Below are 27596 nucleotides of genomic sequence, written 5' to 3'. Positions count from 1 at the left end.
TCCTGCTCGGCTCCTCCCCACACACGAGCGGAGATAAGCTTCAACCCATCGATCGATCAAGCGAGACAATCCCGTGCCACCTAGCCACTAGCGACAATGGCTTTCGCGGTCAAGGCTGCATCGACCTCCCAGTGGACTTTGTCCCCGGCGGTTCATCAGCCGTCATCGCTCACGACGCGGGCGGCGGCGTCGGTCGCGAAGATGCCGGCGGGGCGGAGGAATGCTGCGGCGGCCGTCATCAGGGCGGTTGCCGCCTTGGCTCCGCCGCCTGCCCCGGCGCCTCCCAGGCCAGCGGGCAAGCGGTGCCTACCGTTGTCGCAGACCATGTCCAGGCTCAAGGCGCAGGGCAAGGTGTGTACTGTGCACTCATTTCATCCATAGATTGTAGCCTCGGCTTGCGTGTACGAACGAATTCCCAATGAGCTTTGGTGTGGCGTGCGTGATTGCAGACAGCGTTCATCCCGTACATCACCGCCGGTGACCCCGACCTAGCGACGGCGGCGGAGGCGCTGCGGCTCTTGGACGCCTGCGGTGCTGACGTCATCGAGCTCGGCCTGCCCTTCTCCGACCCCGACGCCGACGGGCCCGTCATCCAGGCACGCTCGCACAACTACCTAGCAAGCAACGCGATCCCACCCTGCGCATGCGAGAGCGGGCGCGCTCAAGCTTTGCCTGACCCATCGTGTAATTGTTCTTCAGGCCTCAGCAGCGCGGGCGCTGGCGAGCGGCACAACGATGGATGGCATGCTTTCGATGCTCAAGGAGGTGAAGCCGGAGCTGTCGTGCCCGGTGGTGCTCTTCTCCTATTTCAACCCCATCGTCCGGTGGGGGATGGCTGACTTCACCGCCGCCGCCAAAGAAGCCGGTGTAGACGGTCTGATAGTCCCCAACCTCCCTTATGCTGCCACCTATGACCTCAGGAGTGAAGCCATGAAGAACAACCTCGAGCTGGTAGGTCCATTCGCCATCCATCAATTTTTTATTCCTATTCTACCTTTGCCATCGCGATAATGAGACTGAGACCAAGGAAGCTTTAATTTTGTTGACTGACCTGAACAATGGCTGCACGCAGGTGCTGCTCACAACACCATCTACACCGGAAGAGCGGATGAAGGAAATCACAAGAGCTTCTGAAGGTTTTATTTATCTTGTAAGTGCATGCCGTGTCCACATGAAACCGCAATTGTTTCTTGAAAGCTTTAGCTCCTATGTCTGAATTCGATGATAACATTTCCTGGTCCTACTCAATCGTTGCAGGTGAGTGTCGATGGCGTTACAGGTCCCCGCGCAAACGTGAGCACACGTGTCGAATCTCTCATTCAAGAGGTTAAACGGGTATACATATATTTTAAATGGAGATATGTAAAGTCCGCCCCTTTTTCATTAGCCAACACTTCTGCCAAGCACTGAGCCGTTACATTGTTCGTTGCAGGTCACTGACAAACCCGTGGCTGTTGGATTTGGCATATCGAGACCTGAGCATGTAAAGCAGGTAAGAGAACGAAGTTACAATCACATCAGCGCTGATTTACTCATTAAGCAATCGTGACCAAATTTACTCACCTTTTTCCGCTGGGCAGATTGCGGAGTGGGGAGCTGATGGAGTTATCATCGGCAGTGCAATGGTGAAACAGTTAGGCGAAGCAGCATCTCCCAAAGAAGGTCTAAAACGGCTAGAGGATTACACCATGAGCCTGAAGAATGCATTACCATGAAATATAAATGTATACTACACGATCTGTAAAAGGGAACCACCACTAATACTGAAGCTGCCTTTCCGCTTTGGTGGTCGATCGTCTTAGGCAAATGCAACAAAATTTCCATATGTGCTCACTAGCTAGTTGAAGCTGCTACATACCGTACCGTGACTTGATCAAGCCCTCAACATGTACGCATGCACACAGCGCACCATCCTTATTAATCCAATACCAGTCCTCGCTTGTCAGTTAGGCTTGACCTCTTTCGTGAAGTGCTGCTGTTGGGCATCGCTAATTTACGGTCAACCGTACGAAAGAGTTTCGTACGGTCGATTTTCCGACCGTTCATTTTTTTCCTATTTTAGTAAGTTTTTTGTCGTTTTCTGATTTGAAGAAATTTTTTTTCAAGAAAATAATTTGAGAAAAATTTTTTTTGGAGCAGCAAATTAAATTTGGACAGTAGGAACTTTTTTCATGGAAAAAAATAGAGAGAAGAAAATTTTTTCAAAGAAAAAATTTGGAGAGAGGAACCTTCAAGAGAAAAAAATTTACGAAACAAATTAAAAAAATTTACCAGAAAAATTTTTACATAAAAAAATAAAAAAAAACTCAGGTAAAAAATAAAAAAATGAAAAAAAGGAGATGCCGGTGGCGGGGGAGGCCGCGCTGCCCCGTCGTGCCTCCCCGCCGCCGGGGGAGCGCAGCGGCGGCCGCACCCAGGGGGGACGGATCCACGCGGCGGCGGCGCCGGGGAAGCACCCGCCGGAGGTGGAGGAGCGCGCGGCGACCTAGGAGGTGGATCCGGCTGCGCGCAGCGCGCGGGGGAGGGCAGATCCGGCGGCGGCGATGCGCGGAGGAGCACGCAGCAGCAGATCCGGCGGCGCGCGGCGATGGGGGGAGAGCGGATCCGGCGGCGGCGGGGGGGGGGGGGGGGGGGAGAGCGGATCCGGTGCGCGGCGGCGGGGGGAGAGTGGATCCGGAGCCGAGATCCAGGAGAAAAAGGAAGAGAGAGAGAAGAGAGAGAGCCGGGGATGGGGTCTGCGAACGGGGAGGGGGGAAGAGAAAGTGAAGAGGAGAGGGGGGATCTGGACTCATGGTGTGGATGGGCGGACGGAGTCACGTGGGTGGGCCCTCCACAAAAAATCGACCGTGACTTTCCTTGCGTGCGGTCATCCGGAAACTCAGCATCGCGGCTGCTGTTGGGGTTGAAGGAGGATTTGTATAGCTTGGTATTACCATACCACGGGCTTGGAATGAAATATATACTGAGAATGGGAAACAATCGTGGACCAACACACACACCCCAACTATTACTAAGTGGAGACTTCTTTTAAAGCCTCCACCTGAAGCCTTCTAGAATTTTACGTGGAGGTCCAAAAATAGAGAGGAATAATTTTACAAATTCTCAAAAGCAAAATATCTAGCCGTCAAACAATATATATAATTGGTAATCATTATATTGATAATAATAGCAGCTGGATTTACTTTGTTTCTAAAATTTTATCAACCTATGCTATTACAAAGAATTAGCTTGAAATAACCCTCTATATCTATATCGTAGTTACCTACGTATGCTATTATTGAAAAAACTAGATCGAGCCTAAGTTAAATCATATATCTATATCTTATTTGGGAACATATCTAGTGCAAACCACAACTTCGTGAAAACCCATGCAAACCACAACAAAAAAATTGTCTAAATTCATAAAAAAAATCACACATGTAGATGATATGATGATACACAATCTTGTAAAATATCTTGTCCAAACTCGACTTCGTTTGTGAGATAAAAATAATAAATTTCTAACAAATCATTTGGACAACTTCCTGTCTTGAAATTTGTTCTTTTTATATCTCACAGATGAAATCGAGTTTGGACAAGATATTTTACAAAGTTGTGCATCATCATATCATCTACATGTGTGATTTTTTGTGTGAATTTAGACGACTTTTTTTTATCATGGTTTACACGAATTTTCATGAAGTTACGGCTTGCACTAGATAGTGGAGGCATTCAATGTACGTGAGCACAATCACATCTGCTCATTATTTTAATTCATTATTTTTTATTATCATATTTTTATCGAAAAATGTGACAGCGTTGGTGGATGAAAGAAGAACTCATTGAAATGGCTCGGGTCAGGGCAATTCAAGAAGCTATATGCGGATTCTTGCTCGATGAAGTCATAAATCCTAAAGGCGAATTTCATGGCGATCTCCGTACAAGCGTCGCCAAAGAAGATCCGACGACGAGGAAGCTGAAACGTTATTATAGTTGATGCTTAATAATTTGTAATATCTCAAGTACTTTTGAACTCCGAGTGTTCCATACATGACGAATATATATATATATATATATATATATATAATATTAGTGTGATATGCGGTCCTAATATTACTGTGCAATGTAAAGAGTACGACTACGTAGTCACATACAGTAGAAATACACATAGCCATACGTATAAAAACGAAATAGAAAAGAAAATATAAAGAAGAAAAAAATGTTTAGTGCCGGCCAGTTATACCAGCCGGCAATAACCTTGCTGCCAGACGCCGGTGTCAGGCACGTTAGTGCCGGCTGGTATTTCGGGCCGGCACTAACATACGCACGTTAGTGCCGGTCGGAGTAGCCGGCACTAACATCTGTCACGTTAGTGCCGGCTATTTAGTGTCGACCACTGGGACCGGCACTAAGCCGTCCTGTGACCGGCACTGATGTGCCTTTCTCCAGCAGTGACGGTTAGCATTTAGTTCCAGGGAGAGAACCCGAATAAATTCGGAATGTTATAGAACGAACTGTGCACAAGGAACATGTGCGCACATGCATGCCATTGGCACCACCACACCGCTTGGAGAACCCGAACCTTCACATCCTGCTGCCTCGTTTGAGCTCGACTGGCAGGGAGGATCAGATATATGCTCTCTCTCAAGCTCCTTTGGTGTTTAATTTGACGATTGAGCTTCCTGATCCGAGAAAGCGAGCTAGCCAGCTAAGCTCAGACCAAAAAATCTATGCTTTTATTTTTTATAAAAATGTAGAAGGGTCCTTGTGATAGTCTCAATGCAATTTTTTGATATATATATATATATATATATATATATATATATCAAAATATTTAAGGCAAATGTTATACTTAAATGTGGTTGGTTGATTTTATATCTAAGTATTTTTTAATTGTGTTAGAATTATTTTATTATGAATGTGGAACAATTGTTCCAGTTGCACTATACAGATTGCTCTATATCTCCAAAAAAAAAAACAGAGTGAAATATATCTAATTTTGATCATAAATGATGATGCAATGGTAGCAATCTTCAAACGAGCTAGTCATCGAGCTGTCAAGTTTTTTTTTCATTCTAGCCCAGTAGGCAGTAGCCCCTCTCCCGTTTTATCTCCACAAAAACGTGCACAAGCAAGCATTGAAATTTAAATATGCACCGGACAAATTAAAACCATATGATGCGCGACCAGCAAAGCACCACATGGTTTTTGCTCGCAAATATAGTAATATGCGGCCGCGTCGCTGACGACTGGCACCTGCCCTATATAACGTGGCGAGAAGCATCTCATCCTCCCACAACCATTGCACGGAACCCCGAGCTTTCTAGCGTTCGAGAAACAAGCCCGCCACAGCACCCCCCGCTACTATACTAGAAACAAGCAAGCCACGGTGACCTGTTCCTGCTCGGCTCCTCCCCACACGCGAGCGGATTGGGTTCCCATCATCGATCGATCAAGCGAGACCGACAGTCCCGTGCCACATAGTAACTAGCGACATGGCTTTCACGATCAAGATCAAAGCTGCGTCGTTGACCTCCAACTCGACTTTTTCCCCGGCAGTTCATCAGCCATCGTCGCTCATCACGACGCGGGCGGCGTCGGTTGCGAAGATGCCAGCTGGGCGGAGGAAGGCTGCGGCGATCATCAGGGCGGTCGCCGCGGCGGCTCCGCCGCCTGCCCCGACGCCGGCCAAACCCGCGGGCAAGCGGTGCCTGTCGGTGTCGCAGACCATGTCCAGGATCAAGGCGCAGGGCAAGGTATGTACTTTCACTCCTATCGTACATAGATTAGAGCCTCAGCTTGCGTGTACGGATTCTTAATGAGCTTCGGGACGGTGTGCCGTGCGTGATCGCAGACGGCGTTCATCCCGTACATCACCGCCGGCGACCCCGACCTGGCCACGACGGCGGAGGCGTTGCGGCTCCTGGACGCCTGCGGCGCCGATGTCATCGAGCTCGGCATGCCCTTCTCCGACCCTTGCGCCGAAGGGCCCGTCATCCAGGTAGGCGAACAGAACTACATAGCAAGCGATGTGATCCCTCCCCACGCATGCGAGCGAGGGCGCGCTCGAGCTTTGTCTCACACCTTGTGCAAATGATCTTTAGGCATCGGCGGCGCGCGCGCTGGCGAGCGGCACGACGACAGACGGTGTGCTGGCGATGCTCAAGGAGGTGACGCCGGAGCTGTCGTGCCCGGTGGTGCTCTTCTCCTACATCAACCCCATCATCCGATGGGGGCTGGCTGAATTCGCTGCTGCCGCCAAAGAAGCCGGTGTAGATGGTCTGATAGTCCCCGACCTCCCTTATGCCGCCACGTGTTCCCTCAGGAGTGAAGCCATGAAGAACAACCTCGAGCTGGTAGGTCCATTGGACATCCATCTGACTTTTTATTCCTATTCTTCATTTTTGCCATCACCATGCTGAGACTGAGATGAAAGAAGCTTTAATTTTCTTGATGTACTGATCCGAACAATGGCTGCATGCATGTAGGTGCTGCTCACAACACCAGCTACGCCGGAAGAGAGGATGAAGGAAATCACAAGAGCTTCAGAAGGTTTTATTTACCTTGTGAGTGCATGCCCGTTTAAAACCATAATTGTTTCTTGATAGTTTATTAGCTCCTGTGCTGAATTTGCTCATAACATCCCCTTGTTCAATTCATTCGTCACCTACAGGTGAGCGTCAATGGCGTTACAGGTCCCCGCGCAAATGTGAGCACACGTGTCGAATCTCTCATTCAAGAGGTTAAAAAGGTATACATATATTTTGCGGAAGGAAATATGTAAAGTCTTTCTTTTTTTGTTTTATTAGACAACACTTTCGCGGATCACACACTGAACTTGTTTTATTTTTCTTTGCAGGTCACTAACAAACCTGTGGCTGTTGGATTTGGCATATCGAAACCTGAGCACGTAAAGCAGGTAGGAGAAGTTACCATATCACATCATCTGGTTTAATTTACTCATTAATTAGCATTGGCTAATTTCATGGTCAAGTTTAACGCAACCTTTTCGCTTTTGCTGAACAGATTGCGGAGTGGGGAGCTGATGGGGTGATAATTGGCAGTGCAATGGTGAGACAGTTGGGTGAGGCAATATCTTCACAAGAAGGGCTGAAACGGCTGGAGGATTATGCTAGGAGCATGAAGAACGCATTGCCACGAAGCCAGACTAGTACTAGAGGGCGAGATAATTAATAATTACAGTAACCTGAAGGGCTCCTCTCATTCGTTGTTAGGCAGCCGTCAGTCCATCTCTAGTAGAAAAGGAGCTTTTAATTTTGCTTTGTTTGTATGCATATATGTTTCTTTAGTTAGGGTAGCAACCGTTCGCTTCGACCGTGCCTCGAGCCCTCAGATCACTGTGTAAAGCACTGGGTTGAAGATGATCGATGACCCGAGATGAGAACGAGCCGTCAGTTAAGCTCAAACCGTACGTCCCTCTTTATTTCGTGCTATCGTGAGGTTGCTTGCTTATATTTAATAAAGATTGAAAGTTCAGGAATTAGGGTAGTAGAGTACATCTTTATCTGCATCATGATCATCATGGGCTTTGCTTGAAATTAAATATATATACCCGCTGAGATTCCCACTTCCCACGCACGTTGCGAACGGGCCGGGAGAAACAGCACGGCAGCATCTATCAGTGATCAGCCTCTCGCTAGCTCTCTCGAGTCATCATCGTCTTCAACACAGCGCGCGTCTTCCAGGGAGTTACCTGCCACTGCTGCACTGCATCGGTTTGGAAAAGATTGCGCACGGCCAGCACATGTGCATGCACGTGTTGCTCGAGCATGCAGCAGGCAACCCTGGGATCATCTGCTGAGCCTAGGGATGAAAATGGTACAGATATTTCCCGACTGTATTCAAATTTGATCCGGTCTGGAAGTGTTTTTATTCGTCCGTATCCGATTCCGAGTATCTACTATCCGTAACTAATCCGTATTCGAATGCTCAAAAGTTACATTTTTATGATGTCGATATCTATTACAATCTTATCCGACAAAAACTAACAATATCCGTATCCGACTCCGTATTCAAACACAAATATGAAAACAAATACGATATCAGTGATATCCATCCATATCCGATCTGTTTTCATCCCTAGCTAAGCCTACCTGACAGCCATGCCCTTGGATCGGATATTGTCGCTGCAAATTGTGGACATGCCTGCTTGCATTCTGTTGAAAAGTCGCCGTCCACCGATGATATGTATATATATAGTATTGGAATTAGCGATTCAGAATTCCAATGCAACAAGTGGCTAACTCCGGAGTATCCGGACATATACCCGGAGTATCCGATGAAACGGTGTTCAAACGTATTTCCGCGTGACTTGTGACTTGCAACGTGTGATCGTGTGGCTGCAATTCAGCACATATTTTTGCTACTTGTCACTACCGGAAAACCCACGTATGCTGAGTGCCAGGTTCTTTGCCGAGTGCAGAATCTCGAGCACTCGGCAAAGGAACTATTTGTTGAGTGCCCACCAAAAAGCACTCGGTGAACAACTGGCACGCAGCGGAATAAATCTTTGCCGAGTGCCGGCCAGTTGGCACTCGGCAAAGCCGCTCTTTGCCGAGTGCTGGCCTGCGGGCACTCGGCAAAGAGCGTCACGTGCACCGCACACGCCCGTAGACGACCGTTACGGTGGGGTGGCCTGCACGGCCATTTTTGTTTGCCGATTGCCGATAAGGGGACACTCGGCAAACAGCTCTTTGCCTAGTGCCCCACAGTTGACACTCGGCAAACACTGTCACGTGCACCGCACACGGCCGTTCCCATGACCGTTACCCCGTTGCACAAACGTTGTCATTTTGCCACGACCGTTATTGTTTGCCGAGTGCCAGCTAGGTGACAAGATAGGGGCACTCGGCAAAGGGCTTAGAATGCTGAGTGTAATAGACCAGGCACTCGGCATTTAGTAAACTGTGCCGAGTGTCTGCTTTGGCACTCAGCAAACAAAGACAAAAACTTTTTCCAACAACCTCCAAACTTTTTCTTCTGTTCTCATACTATATGAAGGACATCATATTTAAATTTGGCAAATTATCCTTTTTGTTTACTATATTTAGATTATTTATTTCATTAAAAGAATATTTTGTGGATAATTCAAATTTGAACTGCAAAAAGTTGTGCCATTTGTGGATAATTAATGGAAAAATTATATTCATGTTATTGGGTCAAATTTGAGGCTTTTTCCAAGAATTTAAACAACAAATCAAACATATTATTCAGGAAACATAGTAACGAATTTGTGGCCGAATAGATTTTAAATTCTATAAAACTAAAACGAAGTCTGAAAATTATGAAATTTGTAGTGAAAGCATGATATCATAAGTCGAGGCTGTGGAAAAAAATTGAGAACATTTCGCAAAAGTTATCACATACGTTGGTTATAGGATGAGGAATTCCGAAGAAGTTCCAGAGATATGTGAATGAGTCCGTTAAGTTTTTGAGTCCAACGGACCATCTAATTGAGATATGACTTCAAAACTTTTTGTGTAGGCAATGGTCATGATTGATTGGTTTATGCTAAATATTCATTATTTTTTGAGCCCATTTGATAATATTAATTTTTTTTACTACTATGTAAATTGAATTTGAACTTATACTGCATGAAATAATGGAATTTTTTTGGCTAAAGTATGTTAAATTTTTTATATGCGCAATAGACCTCATAAATTTGTTTATGTTAAATTTTGGTTATTTTTCAAAAAAAATTCATATTTTTTAATTTTTTTGTCAAATGTAGAGAATTAGTTCATACAAATTGAAATATAGCTAAAAGTCATTGAAACAATATAATATTTTTTGTTGAAGCATGATATATTTGCGTGAAATATAAGTTTGGTAATGATATATTTGTGTGAAATATAAGTTTGGTAATTTTGAATTGAAAGGAATTTGAAATGAAATCTTGACTTTGCCGAGTGCCAGACCAGGGCACTCGGCAAAGCGGTCGTGACTTTCCCGAGTGCCAGATCTGGGCACTCGGCAAAGATGTTGTGAGTTTGCCGAGTGCCCAGATCTGGCACTCAGCCTGGGCACTCGGCAAACACACTACCCCCCCAACCCTTAGCCGTGCGCACGCCTCCACGCCTACACACACAACTCACTCACACACCCACACCCGCACGCACGCCGCCGTGCCGCCGCCTCCACGCCGCCGCGCAGCCGGAGGAGGAGGAGCTCGGCCCGGCCCCCTCCCCACCCCCGCCCCCGGAGCATCGTGCCCTACCCCGCCTCCGGCACGCCCCGGTGTCCGCCTGTCGGATTGCTTATCCGGCAAGTCCACCAGGGGTACGCCCGGCGGTAGATTTGTAGGTGAAGAGGGAATTCTGGAGCCAAGAACTAGATGGTTGAGAGATGACACTAGGGTTTAGATAGGTTCGGGCCGCTCGGTAGAGTAATACCCTACATCATGCGTTGTGTGTATTGTATGAGCTTGACGATGAGAGATGGGTTAATGAGTTCTATGGGTCTCCTCACGGCGCCTTTATAGGCCAGGTGCCATGGGTTACAAGTAAGGGAGGATATCTACTCGGGATGTTACATGGAATCAGGTCTATTTAGATCTCTAGATATCCGGAATTCATATCCGCGCCTTGATCCTGATCCTCGGAGGAACCTTCCGACGTCCAGTCGAATGCCTGTCCGTCGGGTAGTCGTGCAGAGTGGTCCTGGCCGAGTAGGTACCCAGTCGGAAGATAACTACTCGGCTGGGAGGTACCCGGATGTACCTCCATCAAGTCCCTGAGTGCTGAAGAACTTGAGCCGAATCTTGATGGTTGACTTGTGCGAAGTTCTTCGGGACTCATGATGATTTCTCACTCCCTTTAGTTTTCAATGGGATGCATCCCTGGGCGCACCCATTGGGTGCAGCTCCCGAGCGTCGGAAGGTTTTGAAGAAGCTTTTCGAGGGTCAATAAAGAAGTCTTGTCTGTCAGAACTCCCGAGCTGCCTGAGCACTTAGTACGTCATGCTGCCTTGTCATTTTCCCAGTCATTCATCAGACCAGGTCCACCTGACCCTGGAGTCAAAGCACCAAGTCCCCTGAGCAGGGTTGCTGGCGGAGTCACGGAGACACGACGAGTGGTAGCGGCGCCCAGCCCCAGAGCAGGGTGGCTGGCGGAGTCCCGGAGACACGTCGAGTGGTAGCGGCGCCCAGCCCCCGAGCAGGGTAGCTGGTAGAGTCCCGGAGACACGCCGAGTGGTAGCGACGCCCAGCCCCCGAGCAGGGTGGCTGGCAGAGTCGCGGAGACACGCTGAGTGGCAGTGGCGCCCAGACCCGAATAGGGTCGCTGGCGGAGTCGCAGAGACACGCCGAGTGGTAGCGGCGCCCAGCCCCCGAGCAGGGTGGCTGGCAGAGTCGCGGAGACACGCCGAGTGGCAGCGGTGCCCAGCCCCCGAGCAAGGTAGCTGGCGGAGTCGCAAAGACACGCCGAGTAGCAGCGGCGCCCAGCTCCTGAGCAGGGTGGCTGGCGGAGTTGTAGAGACACACCGAGTGGTAGAGGTGCCCAGCCCTAGAGTAGGTCGCTGGCGGAGTCGCTGAGACACGCCGAGTGGTAGCGGCTTCCAGCCCCCGAGCAGGGTGGCTGGCGGAGTCGCAGAGACACGCCGAGTGGTAGCGGCGCCCAGCCCCCGAGCAAGGTCGCTAGCGGTGTCACAGAGACACGCCGAGTGGCAGCGACGCCAAACCCCCGAGCAGGTTGGCTGGCGGAGTTGCGGAGACACGCCGAGTGGTCGCGGCGCCCAAGTAGTTTGTATTTTTACTGTTGGTCTTGACTGCAATGGGCAGAAAGTTACCGTTGGGGGCCCGCTCCTTGCCGAGTACGACTCGGGCTGTTTCTGGAAAGTCGATTCGAATTCCGTGCAATCTTCGGGGTTGCCGTTGCACGTGCATCTGATCCTCTTTAAAAGGGGAAGGGCCCGGCCCGCGGGGGGCTACTCGTTCCCTTGCCTTCCTGTCCTCGCCTTCTTGCCTTCTCGCCATCAGTCGCCCTATCCGCTCCTCTGCAAATCCAATCCACTCGCCGCCGTTCGGAATGGCCTGTCCTTCGCTGACGTCTTCCTCCTCCGACGTCTACGAGAAGGTCTTCGCCTTGCCCGTGGGGACCTTCTTTCGCGGGCTGCTTTTCTTCTACGGGCTTTTCCTCTACTCGTGCCCCTGTCGCAACCGCCCGCCGCGCCGTTGAAGACGTCCTTCGTCGCTCGCAGCAGCGGAGGGTGAGTAAAGCTGCAGTTGCGAACCTTGTTGTTTTGCTTTGAATCTTGAATTGCATCTTGCTGATTCAAAAATTCTGGCTTCGTAGGAAGAGGAAGGTGGAGGAGTCCGCTGATGAGACCCGCAGGGTCGAGGTGGCCATGTCTCCTCCATGCCACCGAGGGCAAACTCCGCCTGGAGCGCCAAGCACGTGAAGGTATGGTTCGGAAACCACCTAGTTTTCCTTTGGAATGAGTTCACGTGGAGTTGACGTGAGACCTTGCTGGCAGGTGCGGAGGCCTAGCTGGCTGAGGTGGTCGCAGCCCTAGGGTGGCTCACCGGCAAGGTGAACACCGTCCTCACCGCCTTTGAGCCGGAAGGCGCGGCCGTGGCAGAGGATCTGGCGGCACGCGGGCGGTTGGAGGTCTTCGCCAGGAAGGCTGCCGAGGATGCATCCCAGTACACCCTGGGACTTGTGAAGTCCCACTACCCGGAGGCCGACTTGGAGCCGGTGGGTGACGGGATGGCACCAGACACCTCGAACCTTCCCTAGTCTGACTACCTCATCGACGCCCGGCCAATCGCGGAGCGCGTGGCGGCCGACCTCAACCTGTAACTGTAGGAGCTAGGAAAATGGTCAGTAGATGGCCAATAAACAATATTTATTTTGTATGTAAATAAATTTGCATGTGTTTGTGTTTGATTCCACAATCCAAGAAGTTGCCGAGTTGACCGAGTAGTTAGGAAAGACGACCCTGCGATGTGCCTTTACTTGCCGGGTTGAGAGCTGGTCATCAAGCGCGCGAGTGGTTAGAGGTGATGCAGGGTGGTTCCAAGACTAGCAGGGTTGTGTTCGCAACAACTGGTTGCATTGGGGGTGTCTGCGCTGAGCAGACTTGGGCGGATCGGGCTGGCCGAGCCCATCCCCCGAGTGTGGCAGGCGAGTCGGGCTGACCGACGCGCAGCCCCCTAGTGTGCTGAACAAGTCGGGGAGAAGAAGAAGAAGCAAGTACAAGTAACTGAAAAACTTTGAACTTTATTAATAACTGATGAGTTGAATACATAGCTTTATTTATCATTCTTCTACGGATAGAAGCGACGAAGGTGCTTGATGTTCCATGGGTTGCCCACATCCGTTCCATTTTCGCGCTGCAGCCTGTAGGTTCCAGGGACGACTACACTGCTTATGATGAAGGGGCCTTCCCATGGGGAAGTTAGCTTGCCTCCGGGGGACTGGACCCGTCGGTGTACCAGGTCGCCAACGTTGAAGATGCGCTGCTGGATGTTTTTGTCATGATAACGACATAGCTGCTGCTCATACCAGGCGTGCTGGAGGCTACCGTTAGACGGTGCTCCTCGGCCGAGTCGAGATCTGTTCGTCGAGTTGTTTTGGCCTCGCCTTCATCATAGTTCTGGGTGTGCGGAGCACCAAAGGCGATATCCGTCGGGAGGATAGCCTCAGAACCGTAGACCATGAAGAAGGGGGAGTAGCCGGTGGCCCGACTTCTCTACGTGCGCAGTCCCTATACTACTCTGGGTGGTACTTGGATCCATTTGGAGCCATATTTTTTGATCGGGTCAAAGATCCTGGCTTTGAGCCCCTATAGGATCAAGCCGTTGGCGCACTCCACCTGGCCATTGCAACTGGGGTGAGCCACGGAGGTGTAGTATACATCGATGCAGCTCTCCTAGCAGAAGTCCCAGAATTCTGATCCAGTGAAGGAGGATCCCAAGTTTGTGGTAATCCGGTTGGGCACTCCGAACCGGTGCGTTATTTCTTCAATGAACTCAACTGCCTTGGCTGCTGATGTGGATGAGACTGGCTTCACCTCGATCCACTTGGTGAACTTGTCAATGGCGACGAATATATGAGTGTAGCCGCCTTGTGCCGCATTGAGTGGTCCCACCGAGTCGAGTCCCCAACAGGCGAATGGCCAGGACGGAGGGATCATCCGCAGGGCCTGAGTCAGGACGTGTTGCTGCTTTGAGAAGAACTGGCACCCTAGGCATCATCTGACGATGACCTAGGCGTCGGCCAGGGCCGTCGGCCAGTAGAAGCCTGATCTGAAGGCTTTGCCAACCAGGGTTGACGCTCCTGTGTGGTTTCCGCAGGTTCTCGAGTGGATCTCACCGAGGAGTCGGACTCCGTCTTGCTGAGAGATGCACTTGGAAAGGGTTTCTGAGGAGGCAGAGTGCCCGAACCACTCGGTTCCGATGACGACGTAGTTGGCGGCTAGGCGGGCGAGTCGCTCGTGCTCCTTGTCCTTCAGATAGGATTTGTTGTTAATGATGAAGTCGAGCGAGTATCGGGGCTCGCCAATCTGGATCAGCGACCAGTACTTCCTGGCCTAGGGCTGGCGCTAGGTCGGGCTTGGTGGGAGGTTCCTCCTCGATCTTGATAGTGGAGGAATTGAGAGCCTGCACGAAGACTCCGGCCGGGACGAGTGCCCGCTTGGAGTCTAGCTTGGAGAGTACGTCGGCTGCCACGTTGTAGTCTCGAAGGACATGGTGGAATTCCTGGCCGTAGAAGTGGGCCTCGAGCTTATGTATCTCCTTGCAGTAGGCATCCATGTTCTCCTGAGTGCAGTCCCAATCCTTGTTGACTTGCTGGATGATGACTTTGGAGTCGCCGTAGGCGAGGAGCCTCTTGATGCCGAGGGAGGCCGTGATCCTGAGACCGTGGATGAGGGCTTCGTACTCGGCCGCGTTGTTTGTGGCCTTGAAGAGTAGCTGCTGGACATACTTTAGCTGCTCACCTCTCGGGGAGATGAAGAGGATGCCTGCACCGGCGCCGTTGAGGTTGAGGGAGCCGTCGAAGTACATGATCCAATGCTCGGGTCATTAGTCAGGTGGAGGATCCTGGATTTCTGTCCACTCGGCGATAAAGTCGGCCAGGGCTTGTGACTTGATAGTGGAGCGAGGGAGGAACTCGATGGATGCGTTGCCCTGGGGCGAACGATCGGAGGATCGTTGATGTTGAGTTCGGAAACTCGATGGATGATGGAGCTCTGCGCCGTCAGATTGGATCTGACGCTTGTGGAACTGCCGCTCTCGGCGATCGAGGGCCTGGTGGGTGGGTTCCGGGGAACCGTAGTTTCCAGGAAACTACCGAAGGTGAAGGCGAATCCGGCAGCAGCCTCCATCTGGATGCTGACACTGGCGGAGAAGAAGATGCCGGATCTTGATGCCATCGAGCTCGCTGTAAGGACTCCTGAGAAATCTCCCCTACCTGGCGCGCCAACTGTCGGATTGCTTATCCGGCAAGTCCACCAGGGGTATGCCCGGCGAAGGATTTGTAGGTGAAGGGGGGATTCCGGAGCCAAGAACTAGATGGTTGCGAGATGACACTAGGGTTTAGACAGGTTCGGGCCGCTTGGGAGCCTAATACCCTACGTCCTATGTTGTGTGTATTGTATGAGCTTGACGATGAGAGATGGGTTAATGCGTTCTATGGGTCTCCTCACGACGCCTTTATAGGCAAGATGCCGTGGGTTATAAGTAAGGGAGGATATCTACTCGGGTTGTTACATGGAATCAGGTCGGTTGAGATCCCTAGATATCCGGAATTCAAATCCGCGCCTTGATCCTGATCCTCGGAGGAACCTTCCGACGTTCAGCCAAGTGCCTGTCCACCGGATAGTCGTGCAGAGTGGTCCTGGCCGAGTAAGTACCTAGTCGGGAGATAACTACTCGGCTGTAAGATAACCTGATGTACCTCCGTCACCACCCCCGGCGCGCGTCCCCACCCCCGGCGGCCTTCCCCGCCCCCGGAGCGCCGCGACCCCGCCCTTCCCGCGGCCGGTCCCCGCCCCAGTCCCCGGCGCCCGAGCCCCGGCGGCCTGGCTCTCGGCAGTCGTCCACGCCTCGGGGCCCGGCCGCCGGCCCATGGCGGCCGCTTGTGCCAGTACCGGCGCCCGTCCCCGCTCCGGTGCGCCTGTGCCCGCCCCCGGCAGCCGCCTGTGCCTGTACCGGCGCCAGTCCCCGCCCCGATGTGCCCGTAGCCGCCCCCGGTGCCGCCCGTGACGTGTTCGGCGAAAAGCTAGAACCGCGAGTCCACTCCACGCCGGCCACGACTACACCGCCGACCCTCGGTAAGCAATGCAACTGCCCCCGTTATTGATAATGTTCTTAGATCATGCAACCGCAACCCAGTTAGGTGTCTCCCATTTGGAGATGTTGGAGGCGGCATAGAAACCACTTCACGGCCATATAAAGGTTTCTCAGCTGGATGACATCGGACGACTAATGGCCTTGAAGTCTCAGTTTAGCTTGAGTGGAGACGTCATCGACAGTCTGTTGACCATTTTTGGAAGCATGCTTCCAGAAGATCACATTCTACCAAAGTCAATGTATCAGGCACAAAAAATTCTCGGTGCACTTAAGATGCCATATGAGCAGATATATTTTTGTCCAAATGGGTGTATCTTATTTAGGAAGGAGCATGAGAAAGATGCTTACTTTCCAAAATGCAAAACCTCTGGGTTCCTCGAGGTGGACTCTGGTAATGGTCAGCCTAAGAAGTAGCTCACAATTCCCGTGAAAATCGTACGCTACCTTCCTTTCATTCCGAGGATGACCTGGCACAAGAAAGGTGTTCAATACAACCCTGACAAGATGTTGCATCCATCCGATTGTGAGTCATCGAAGAATTTTGATAGGATTCATCATGACAAGGCTAATGAAGCTCGTAATGTATGTATTGCGCTTGCAACAGATGGGTTCAATCCTTAGGGGATGGTGGCCGCCTCGTACTCATGCTGGCCCATGTTTGTTATCCCTCTCAATCTCCCCCAGGGGTCCTATTTCAATGAGAGACCATATTCGTGTCATTGATTATTTTAGAGCACCCGGGGAATAAAATGAGTGTTTACATGGAGCCTCTGATTGATGATTTGGTCAAGGCATGGGATGAAGGGGTGTGGACCTATGACCGAGCAACAAAGACAAATTTTAAAATGTATGTTTGGTACCAATTCTCCCTGCATGACTTACCCGTGTATGGCATATTCTGCGGTTGGTGTACTCACGGGAAGTTCCCATGTCCAACATGCAAGGCAGCTCTGCAGTTCATCTGGTTGAGGAAGGGGGGGGGGGGGGGGTAAGTATTTGTCATTTGACAAACATCAACAATTCCTCCCCACTGACCATCCTTTTATACTAGATGTTAAGAGCTTCACAAAAGGTGTAAAAGTTACAGAAATTGCACCGCCAATTATGACAGGTGCTGCGATTCAAGCTCAGATAGACGCTCTCCGAGTCAACGATGGTGGTGGTTTTGTTGGGTACGGTGAGGAACATGCTTGGACTCTAGAAGTTTGGGCTATGGAGGCTCCCCTATATTGATGATATCCTACTTCCACACAACATTGATGTGATGCATACTGAAAAAAATTAGGGGGAGGCACTTTTTGGAACAGTCATGGACATTTCTGATAAGATGAAGGACAATGTAAAGTCAAGAGTGGATCTGGCAACATTGTGCGATAGACCAAGATACGAAATGAGGACTCCTGGACCCGGCAGAAAATGGAAGAAGACACAGGCCGACTTCATCCTCACGAGGGCCCAAAACAAAGAAGCACTAGAGTGGATCCAAAAGTTACAATTCCCCGATGGATATGCAGCGAATCTGAGGAGGGGAGTGAACTTGACTACTATGCGAATCAATGGGCTAAAGAGTCATGACTACCACATATGGATTGAGCGGCTTCTTCCGGTGATGGTTCGAGGCTACTTACCTGATAATGTATGGCTCATGCTAGCAGAGTTAAGCAATTTCCTTCGTCAGCTTTGTGCTAAGGAGTTATCTCGGGCTGTTATTGCGGATATGAAAAAAATAGCTCCCGTGTTGCTCTGTAAGTTGGAGAAGATCTTTCCACCAGCCTTCTTTAATCCAATGGAGCATTTGCTTCTGCACCTGCCTTATGAGGCAAGAATGGGAGGGCCTTTGCAGTTCCATTGGTGCTATCCAGTTGAAATATGCAGAAGGTTCTTCGAACGAAATGTAAGAATAAATGCAAAATTGAGGCTTCGATTGCAGAGGCATATATTCTGGAGGAGGTGTCAAACTTCACGACTAAATACTATGGTGAGAAGCTTCCCAGCGTGCATAATCCACCGCCTCGTTACAATGTGGGCGATAATGAATCGAGCCTCAGCATTTTCCAAGGGCAACATGGAAGTGCAGGTGATGCGAGGTACAAGACCCTGAACCATGAAGAGTGGCGTCATATCATGCTTTATTTGTTGACCAACCTTTCTGAGGTGGAGCCGTATATAGGGTAAGTTCACATTTACCATGTTCACGAGGTTCCACGATTCAGCATCTCATTTAACATGTTCTTGCGTTTGCACTAATCAGCATCCAACCCCCTTGATCATATTTCACACAGGCAATTTCTTTGTCAATTCTGGCGTCGCTCAAGGCCTCCGACCCAGAACGAATCGGAGGCTCTTCTTAAAAATGGCGCTGGAAATTCTCAGCCCGATTTCATTTATTGGTTGCAACAAAAGGTAAACTCCAATTCACAGGATATCGCTTTAGCTATAGGGTCAAGTCATTTGTTGGTTCGAACAATATGACGAACTATGTTGCTTTCGCTTTCAGGGGCAAACCGATTCATCCATGAGTGCTGAGTTGAGACAAATTGCCGATGGATTTAGCTATCAGGTTAAGTCATTTAACGTTTACGACGTGAATGGATATCGCTTCCACACAACAGGATACGAGCAAAGTCGGCCCAATCGAAAAACCACTAACACTGGAGTCTTTACGCCAGGCCAAGATGGGGTCAGGTATTACGGAAGAGTAGAAGAAATATACGAACTCAAGTTTCATGGTTCCGTACAACTGACTCCCATCATTTTCAAATGCCATTGGTTTGATGCTACATTAACGAGGCGTACCCCAAATGTTGGCCTAGTCGAAATTCATCAGGATTCAAAGTTACCAGACGACGATGTCTACATTGTGGCTCAACAGGCCACACAAGTTTATTATCTCTCATATCTGTGCCAAACCGACAAACATCTTTAGGGTTGGATGTTGCGTATAAGGTATTTTTTTATCATGTTGCGTATAAGGTATCGCCAAACGGCAAACTTCCTGTTTCAAACAATGATGACTACAACAATGCCATAGAGTTCTTTCAAGAAGAAGGACTAGAAGTTAGTTTCGAGATAGACTTAAGTGATGTGATGGGAATGGAAGTGGACAATGAAACGGTTGCTGACGAGGAAGCTAGAGATGAGGTTGAATATGCTCATGACTTAGAATTACTCGAGCGGCTACGTTTGGGCAGAGACAGTGAACATGACATTCCTCCCTCGGATAATGCTGATTATGTCGAGGAGCTTAATAGTGATGATGAGGATTATGATCCAGCTAATCCCGTTCATGATGACTATTTCTAATACATGTATGAACCGAATTATGTATTGTTTATTTTTGCATAATTTGCTATGAACCGAATTGTTTAATTCTATGAACTGATTTTGCATATTTGTATATATATATTTTTTATTTTGCATAATTTGCTAAGTACATATTGTTCATTTTTGCTGGTTCGTTCACTATTATTCATTGTAGGTTATTGATTCGAAATGCTAGGCGGCGGCAAGATGAGTTTCCTGAGCTCCTTGTATAGGACTAGTGGTGGAGGGCAAGAGGCTCCTGAGGGGTCCAATGCCTCAGAGGGGTCCAGGAGGTATTGGGGACGAGGGCCAAGGAGAACAAGAGGAGGTAAGACAGGTGGTGGAGGCTATGGGAGGACGAGAAGGAGTAGGAGGGAGAGGACACCTTCTCCAGAGGAGCCGTCGGTGATGGCCGGCAGTGGAGAAGGAGGAGAAGGAGGAGGAGGAGCAGGAGGAGCCGAGAGAGGAGGAGGTGGTGGCGGCAGCAGGAGACACTACAACAGGAAGGGTTATTAACGACAGGATATGTGGTCGTTAAAAGTGCAGTTGTGGTCGTCCATGGTCGTTAAAAGTTCCGTCGTTAATACTATTAACGACCACATACAATTTCCGGTCGTTAACTTTACAACGACGACACAATATGTGGTTGTTGAAACTCTACTATCAACGACCACATTTTAATTGATAACGACCACAATTTTGATCGTTAATACTATTTTGACATGTTGCATGAGGTATTCAACGACCATTTCCTTCTTTTTTAACGACCACAATTTTTTTTATCAGCAACAACTTTGTACTATGGTAAATAGCTTTAACAACCACGTCAAAAAGATTAACAAATATTTTCAGATCGGCTACTTTTGGGGAGTTAACCACCGCTTTGCACCATGTAGGGAAACCATATATTTTTTAACAGGAAAAGAATGCATGCTTGTTAAAAAAATATATTTGAAAAAAAACATAATCCAACATCATAGTACTTCATGTTTTTTGCAACAGATATCCAGGACATGAAACTAACAAAGGCTAAGGCCAATCCTATAAAGAAGATCAAACTAGCTGTAAAAATTGGCATATGCATGCAACGTAGATCTGCTCATTAACCATTCACTTGTCTTGTTTTAATAATCTTCATCCGGATATCTTGTTCCCTACAGTATGAATGTTTCATATCAGCACTGAAAAATAGGGGGAAAATCAGGAATAAACAATATTTTTGAGTGTCCATGTGCTTACAGCTGATCCCAGTGAATCAGGTTGGCTATAGTTAGCACTCATATACTTCTTCATTTGTGCCCATTCTTCTTCCATTCGGCTCATACGATTGTTAACTTTTCGATTTTCTTCATGAAGGACTTGATTATCATCCTGAAGTGCTTGTCTTTCTTGCTCAGACTGTGCTAGTTTTTCTACCAGTTCAGCCTTGGTAATAGCTGGACTTCTCAAGTCTCTTGCTTTTATTCCACCACCATAACCAACAACATGGTCACGCCTTGTGGATGGGAAGCACTTGTCCACAAGTTCTACATTAGAAAGAGAAGGGTTCAACAACCTTTCCTTCTGAATCTGTGCCTGCAGAGCAAAACAATTTGAATTATCGGCTTATACCAACACATATGTAACTATTATGAGGTAACACTGAACAAAAAAAAAAGGTCCATGTGGAATTATAAACTTACAAGCTTGCTGGAGGTTTCAGAATCCACAAAAGTTCCACCCTTTGTGCGAGTGATAGAAAATAATGTGTCCAAACTTGGAGGCTTGTTTTGGTTGCCACCCTATAGTGATAGAACAATGGAACATGTAATAAATTGACAAGTAAAAAAATTGAGCAATGAAATCTATACAATCTATACATACATTGTCCCAGATGATCTGTCTGAAAGGTTTGCTGCCACTGCGATAATGAGTTTTTAAGCTAGATCTATTTTTGGAGTTTCTCTTGCTTTTTTCCTACATTTTGAAGAAATTATGTTACTAAGGGCAATCACAAGGGGTCACATGTAAACTACACAAGTTATTATTATATAAGATGCAAGATTAACACTTACTGTGAACTCCTTGCTGTAGAAATGTTCTTTGACAAGCCACTCCCAATCTGCTTTTGGAATCTCTTGAGGACAATTCTTAATAGCATGTTGCATATTCCTTGCTGGCTTAACAAAATGCCGATTTAAGTCTCCACGCCAATTGTTCCATAGATCTCTAGCATGCTCCATGATCTCATTTTCGTAGACATCAAGTTCAATATTTTGGTCTGCATTTTCGAACTTGTCCTACATGCGTGTTAAACAAGTATTGTTATCTGGACTTTGCTGGAGGACAAAAAGAATGAATAGGCAGCTGCATAGGAGAGCAGTTACCTTAATTGCATAAAAAATGTGCTTCTGAGCTACTGGACTTATATCTGTCCATTTCTTGACCCTTATTGGAGTGATGTTAAGATCACGCACAATTCTACCCAACTGTCGTGAGAATGTTTTAGATAAAGCTCTCTTGTTATAGAACCTCACTTTAATTTTCTCGCCTGCCTTTAGTTTAGCAACCTTCTTACATTTGTTTTTTCCACGACCTTGTTTCTTTTCAACTTTTTTGTCACCTGAAACATTAATGAAAATATCAGAACAATTTTGATCCTGTCGAGACTGATTTTATTTCACTTGTGTTAGTGGTCATACGATTTAATCTATCTGCAAGATGCTGATCCTCTTGTGCTTCTTCAGTCTCCATGTTATCATTATTAGACAATCCGTCTGCATATGATGTAAATAGGGGAAGCTTGAGAATATTGTAAAATTTCACCTAATGTCTATTTAATGACACTTTAATCTATGATTGGCTAACACTGTCACAAAGTTGAAGGTTACAGAAAATCAGTGCTCATCTCTGAGTGGTTGACATTTAATTTTCAGTACCATCATGCATTGAATATGTAGTACTCTAAGGAATCAAAGTCATTGCAGCATGTCTCCTACCTTGATCGACAGACCTTCCATCATCTTTGCTCCATCCAGCATGCATCCTATCTTGATCAACTAGATCTTTGTTCTTGGCTGCAAGACAGAAGCATTAACTGCAAATAATAAAAAGTTTTAATTCAAGATGGATTTTCTAATGTTTTCAGGGTCGGAGTCGCACATAAGAACTTCTTTGCTTTCTTGTTCCATTCTGACCAATCTGTGTCTTCATCTTCTGGTTCAGAGCTAGCATATGCAAAATATGCACCTTTGGACTTCGGTGTATTCATTGTCCTATCACACAGATCATCTGATTCATCTCCATGTTCTGGATTATCTGTAGGAGGATAGATATGAGTCAAATCACTAAAAAATAGATATTATATCAACACCCTTAGTGCATCCGTTCTCTTGATAGAACTAATACATAAGGATAACATAGCTGTAACATTATTTACCCTCAGGTACTTGGAAATGGTTCTTGAAACTAGTAGCTTTCTTGATTGAAGTATGAGCACCATTGGTGCCTACATTACTGCTGTTGTGGATTGGTGCACCGCTACTGATATTTGGATAAGTTCGCTTCGCATGTTGCTGACGAAGCAGTCCAGGACTTATGTATTGTGACTTAGCCAATGCTGCAGCCGTGAGATTTCCATACCTGCCCCTTTGCATAGTGAGAACCTGAACAAATAGCAGGCATATCAATTACTTAAAAGTGGTGTATGAAGGGAAAATTATTATGATAAGCACTGAACCTGGTAAGCAGCCATATCAATTACTTAAAAGTGGTGTATGAAGGGAAAATTATTATGATAAGCACTGAACCTGGTAAGCAGCCATATCAATTACTTAAAAGTGGTGTATGAAGGGAAAATTATTATGATAAGCACTGAACCTGGTAATGAAAATATAGCAATATTCTTACCTGGTAATGAAAATATAGCAATATTTCTTAAGAGTGGTGTGCAGTACATGAGAAGAGATTAGGGAAAAGAAACAAAGGATTAAACCTGCTGCATGCTCTAGCTAACCTTGACTCTAATTGAACTCTAGGCCATACTGTACTAAGGCTTACACTAACAGCTAGCCAACTCATGAAAAAATAGCACCATCATGGTTTCCTCTTTCCACATGATGACATGTTTGAAGGGTCCTCAATGTGCTCGTCTTCATAACCATCATCATCAGGTTCAATTGCATCATCATCTGAATCTCCAGGGGGTACATCATAAGTGTCACGTGGTTGCATTTTGACGACCAAGTGCCATCCTTTGATTAGATTGTCCTTAACAAAAAATACTTGAGAGGCTTGTCTAACTAAGACAAATGGCTCATCTGTCTTAAGTAAACACTTGAAGTTTATGCTAACAAGTCCATAAACATCTGTCTTTATCCCTTGAGAGTTATTAAAGATGTCAACCCACTTGCAACGAAATAATGGCACTCGCCTTCCACCTAAAAATTGGAGCTCAAGTATCTCTGTCAAAACACCATAATATTCTACATGGTCCTCATCCATGCTTCCTTCGGAAATAACAGCTACCCCACTATTCTGTGTACACCGGTTCCTATCACGACTTTCGATGCGAAACCTAAAACCATGTGTATCATAGCCTGAAAAACATGTTGTGTTTTTTAGAGGGCCTCGTGACAATGACAAAAGGTCTTCCATTCGTTCACTTTTATCATTTTCATGTAAATGATGAACCTGCAGATTTAAAACATATCATGCAACCTCCAGAAACATACCTATTAAACATGTATGTGTACAAAACTAATATTGTGTTATACCTTCTCTTTGAACCAAACAATAAAATTTTGGTTCCAAAGGGGTGTAAACTGTTGTAATTGGGAGCCCTCAGGACTACTGGTGTACTCACTACAGTACCAAAAAAACTTAAATCATCTTGTGAAAAGAAAATAATATGTACGAATAGTATGGCCTGAGCAACAAATACCTTATAAATGGTTGGACCTCATCACAATTTCAGAGAACATAAATATGGGCTTGTTGTAACTCAACCATATCAAGGTCTCTAGTTTTGCCAGCACCAAGTGGCCGTCCAGAAGAGGAGAATTCTGGTAAATAGAATTTTTCATGGTCTGATGTATCATTGATTCTTCCAGGTCGATTGTGCATTGTCTCCATATCATCTAAGTACCTCGAGCACAATGTTATAAACTCATATGGAAGATAGCCCTCTGCTATGGAAGCCTCTGGGTGAGCCATGTTACGAACTAGGGACTTTAGAAATTTTATTTGCCTCTCAAATTGATACATCCAACGATATATTGTGGGTCCACCAATCAGGGCCTCGCTAGCCAAGTGTACAGGTAAATGCATCATGGGATCAAAAAAAGAGGGTGGGAATTCCATTTCAAGTTTACATAATGTGCTTGGTATTGTACTCTCAAGTTGCTCCAGTTGCTGAGTTGATAATGCTTTGGAGTTCAATGTGCAAAAAAATTGGGACAGCTCTACCAGAGGTGCATAAATGTTTGTTGGTACAAGTCCTCTTAATGCAAAAGGAAGTATATGATTCAAGATGACATGGCAATCATGACTTTTCAGTCCAGAAAGCTTTCGCTCCTTCAAATTAACACAACAGCTGATATTAGAAGAAAAACTATCTGGAACTTTCAAATCTCTGAAGAATTGTAATAGTTTATTCTTTTGTTCAGTAGTGAGATCGTAAGGTGCTCGTGGATAATCTGTCTTGCCATTATCTTCAATAGGATGCAGATGCGGCTTTAGGTTCATTTCTTGCAAATCAAGGCGACTATTAATATTATCCTTTGTCTTTCCTATTATATTTAGAATTGTTCCAATAATACACTCACATATATCCTTTTCTATATGCATCACATCCAGATTGTGACGCAGCAAAAGTGTGCTGAAATAAGGTAATCGAAAAAATATGCTTTTCTTTAACCAGTTATCTCCTCTTTCACTGTGTGATATCTTGGTCTTCTTACTCGGATCCTTAGACAAGACTACCTCCTCTAGATCATTTACCTGTTGTAGCACCTCATCTCCTGTTAGTGGCTTTGGTGGGCCACGATGTTCCCTGGTACCATCAAAAGAAGTTTTATTCTTTCTCCATTTATGATCATTTGGAAGGAATCGCCGATGGCCCATGTAGCAAAACTTTTTACCCTTTGATAACCATAATGACCATGTTTCTTTGTGGAAAACGGGACAAGCCAGCCGCCCCTTGGTGCTATGTCCTGATAGATTCCCATATGCTGGGAAGTCATGAACAATCCAAAGAAGAGCTGCTCGGAGTGTGAAATTTTTCCTAGTGGATGCGTCGTAGGTGTCAACGCCATTATCCCAGAGATCAATCAGCTCTTCAATTAATGGTTGCAGGTAAATATCAATTGCATCCCCAGGACCTTCTGGTCCAGAAATCAGCATGGAAAGCATTATATTTTGCTGCTTTGTGCACAACCAAGGTGGCAAATTGAGAGGAACAAGGAATATAGGCCAAATGCTGTATGAGGTTTTCATGTTAGTAAATGGTTGGAAACCATCACCAGCAAGGCACAACTGTACATTGCGAGGCTCAGAAGCAAAAGAGGGATGGGTATCATTAAAATGTTTCCATGCTTTAGAATCAGCAGGGTGCCTCATCACGCCATCATCTACCCTGCCCTCATTATGCCATGTACAGAAACTAGCAATTTTCCTACACATGTACAGTCGCTGAAGTCTTGGCTTGATTGGAAAATATCGCATAGTCTTCTCTGGGATCTTCTTCCCTTTGGCTGACACTATTTCTTCACCTGAATGCTTATCTTTCTTCCATCTCGATCTGTTACATACCTTGCAGAATTGTGCATCTATATCATTTTTCCAGTATAGCATGCAATCATTGTGGCAAGCATCGATTTTTATGTAGCTTAGTCCCAGTTCCTTCATAATCTTTTTGGCTTCATAATAAGAGTTTGGCAAAGTGGAATTATCTGGTAGAAAGTCCTTGCGGAGTAACTCCACTAACATAGAAAAGGACTTGTGACTCCACTTCCCCAAATTCTTTGTATTAAGCAACTTAACAGTAGCAGCTAATTTGGATATACTAGATCCTTCATAAAGAGGTTGGCTCAAGTCTTCAAGCAATCTGTAGAATTTTGCAGCTTCAACATTTGGTTCCTGTTCATATTCTTCATTGGGAGTTGGTGCCGTCATAGTGTTGCTGATTGGGTTAGTTTCTTGGGGAAATGAATCCATCATCAACTCTTCCATTCCATTATAACCTTCTTCTTCAGTTATTTCATAAGAGCCACCATCCTCTTCAATTTCTGAATCTGTCTCAGGCTCACCCAAAACTTCTCCATGATGATACCAAAATCTATAGTTTCCTATGATCCCAAAGATTTTAAGATGGGAATACACTTCCCCACGAGATTTGGAGTATGTATTGCAGCATCTGATGCATGGACATTTAATTTCATCAGAGCTACCTGTCCTATTAAAGGCATAGTCCAGAAACTTTTTTACACCAGCCAAATAAATATCTTTTTTGGAGATGTTCCCATCTAAACATTCCTCACTGATACGTTCATCAACTAAATCCATCCATGCCTTACTTGGTGCCATCTAGTGTTTTATATCTGACTACCTAACTACCTGTACCAATATATATGGAGTCAAAATAGAGATATCTATCATTTACCAGTAAGATTTTAATTACGAAAATCTTATTTAAATGAACAAGACCAAATGTATCAGTACGCCTAATTGTTATTGATAGACAAGCAACTGGGCATGAGAGCCAAACGGAGCGTGAATAATTGTCAGATCAAACAATGCACTTCCCCCCTTTAATTTTCTGAAGTAGGAGCCCATAAAAATTGACTAGGGAGATGTCAATCAAAACTAACGGACCTGCAGGACGGATTGATAGTCCTAGTTGGAGAAACTGATGACGTTGGTCGGAGGTGCCGGCAATGGACGGCGGGGATGGCAGGGGCGCTAGACGGAGGTCCTGGCGACGGGTAGCAGGAACGGGAGGGGCGCTGGCCGGAGGTCCCGGCGA

The 27596-nt window shown here is 46.8% G+C and overlaps 5 protein-coding genes across 5 annotated transcripts; 3 read left to right on the top strand and 2 right to left on the bottom strand.

Annotated features, from left to right (window-relative positions):
- The first annotated feature begins 96 nt into the window (after nt 1-96).
- On the top strand, nt 97-676 carry LOC120701887 (indole-3-glycerol phosphate lyase, chloroplastic-like). The gene is made up of 3 exons (XM_039985694.1): nt 97-351; nt 450-596; nt 653-676. Exons 1-3 carry the CDS (start codon nt 97-99, stop codon nt 674-676), a joined length of 426 nt encoding a protein of 141 aa, XP_039841628.1.
- Nucleotides 454-1939, top strand: LOC120703120 (indole-3-glycerol phosphate lyase, chloroplastic-like). Its single transcript, XM_039987133.1, has 5 exons — nt 454-951; nt 1073-1150; nt 1258-1335; nt 1433-1492; nt 1581-1939. The coding sequence occupies exons 1-5, from the start codon at nt 736-738 to the stop codon at nt 1713-1715; spliced, it is 567 nt and encodes a 188-aa protein (XP_039843067.1). The 5' UTR covers nt 454-735; the 3' UTR covers nt 1716-1939.
- Nucleotides 1940-5356: 3417 nt separating this feature from the next.
- Nucleotides 5357-7463, top strand: LOC120703119 (indole-3-glycerol phosphate lyase, chloroplastic-like). Its single transcript, XM_039987132.1, has 7 exons — nt 5357-5735; nt 5834-5980; nt 6084-6335; nt 6468-6545; nt 6653-6730; nt 6839-6898; nt 7006-7463. The coding sequence occupies exons 1-7, from the start codon at nt 5475-5477 to the stop codon at nt 7171-7173; spliced, it is 1044 nt and encodes a 347-aa protein (XP_039843066.1). The 5' UTR covers nt 5357-5474; the 3' UTR covers nt 7174-7463.
- Nucleotides 7464-14464: 7001 nt separating this feature from the next.
- On the bottom strand, nt 14465-15004 carry LOC120701886 (uncharacterized protein Mb2253c-like). Its single transcript, XM_039985692.1, has one exon. The coding sequence runs from the start codon at nt 15002-15004 to the stop codon at nt 14465-14467; it is 540 nt and encodes a 179-aa protein (XP_039841626.1).
- A 5765-nt stretch (nt 15005-20769) lies between these two features.
- Nucleotides 20770-27548, bottom strand: LOC120701885. The gene is made up of 11 exons (XM_039985691.1): nt 27446-27548; nt 23013-23238; nt 22736-22891; nt 22573-22650; nt 22276-22350; nt 21961-22196; nt 21649-21873; nt 21458-21550; nt 21277-21375; nt 20834-21169; nt 20770-20775 (listed from the first exon to the last, which is right to left on the bottom strand). The coding sequence occupies exons 2-11, from the start codon at nt 23227-23229 to the stop codon at nt 20770-20772; spliced, it is 1521 nt and encodes a 506-aa protein (XP_039841625.1). The 5' UTR covers nt 23230-23238; nt 27446-27548.
- Between the last annotated feature and the right edge of the window lie 48 nt (nt 27549-27596).

Source organism: Panicum virgatum, chromosome 4K, assembly GCF_016808335.1.
Source record: "Panicum virgatum strain AP13 chromosome 4K, P.virgatum_v5, whole genome shotgun sequence".
NCBI classification, from domain to species: domain Eukaryota; kingdom Viridiplantae; phylum Streptophyta; class Magnoliopsida; order Poales; family Poaceae; genus Panicum; species Panicum virgatum.
Note: the sequence above shows the minus strand (reverse complement) of the source record. Positions and strands in the feature narration are given on the sequence as shown.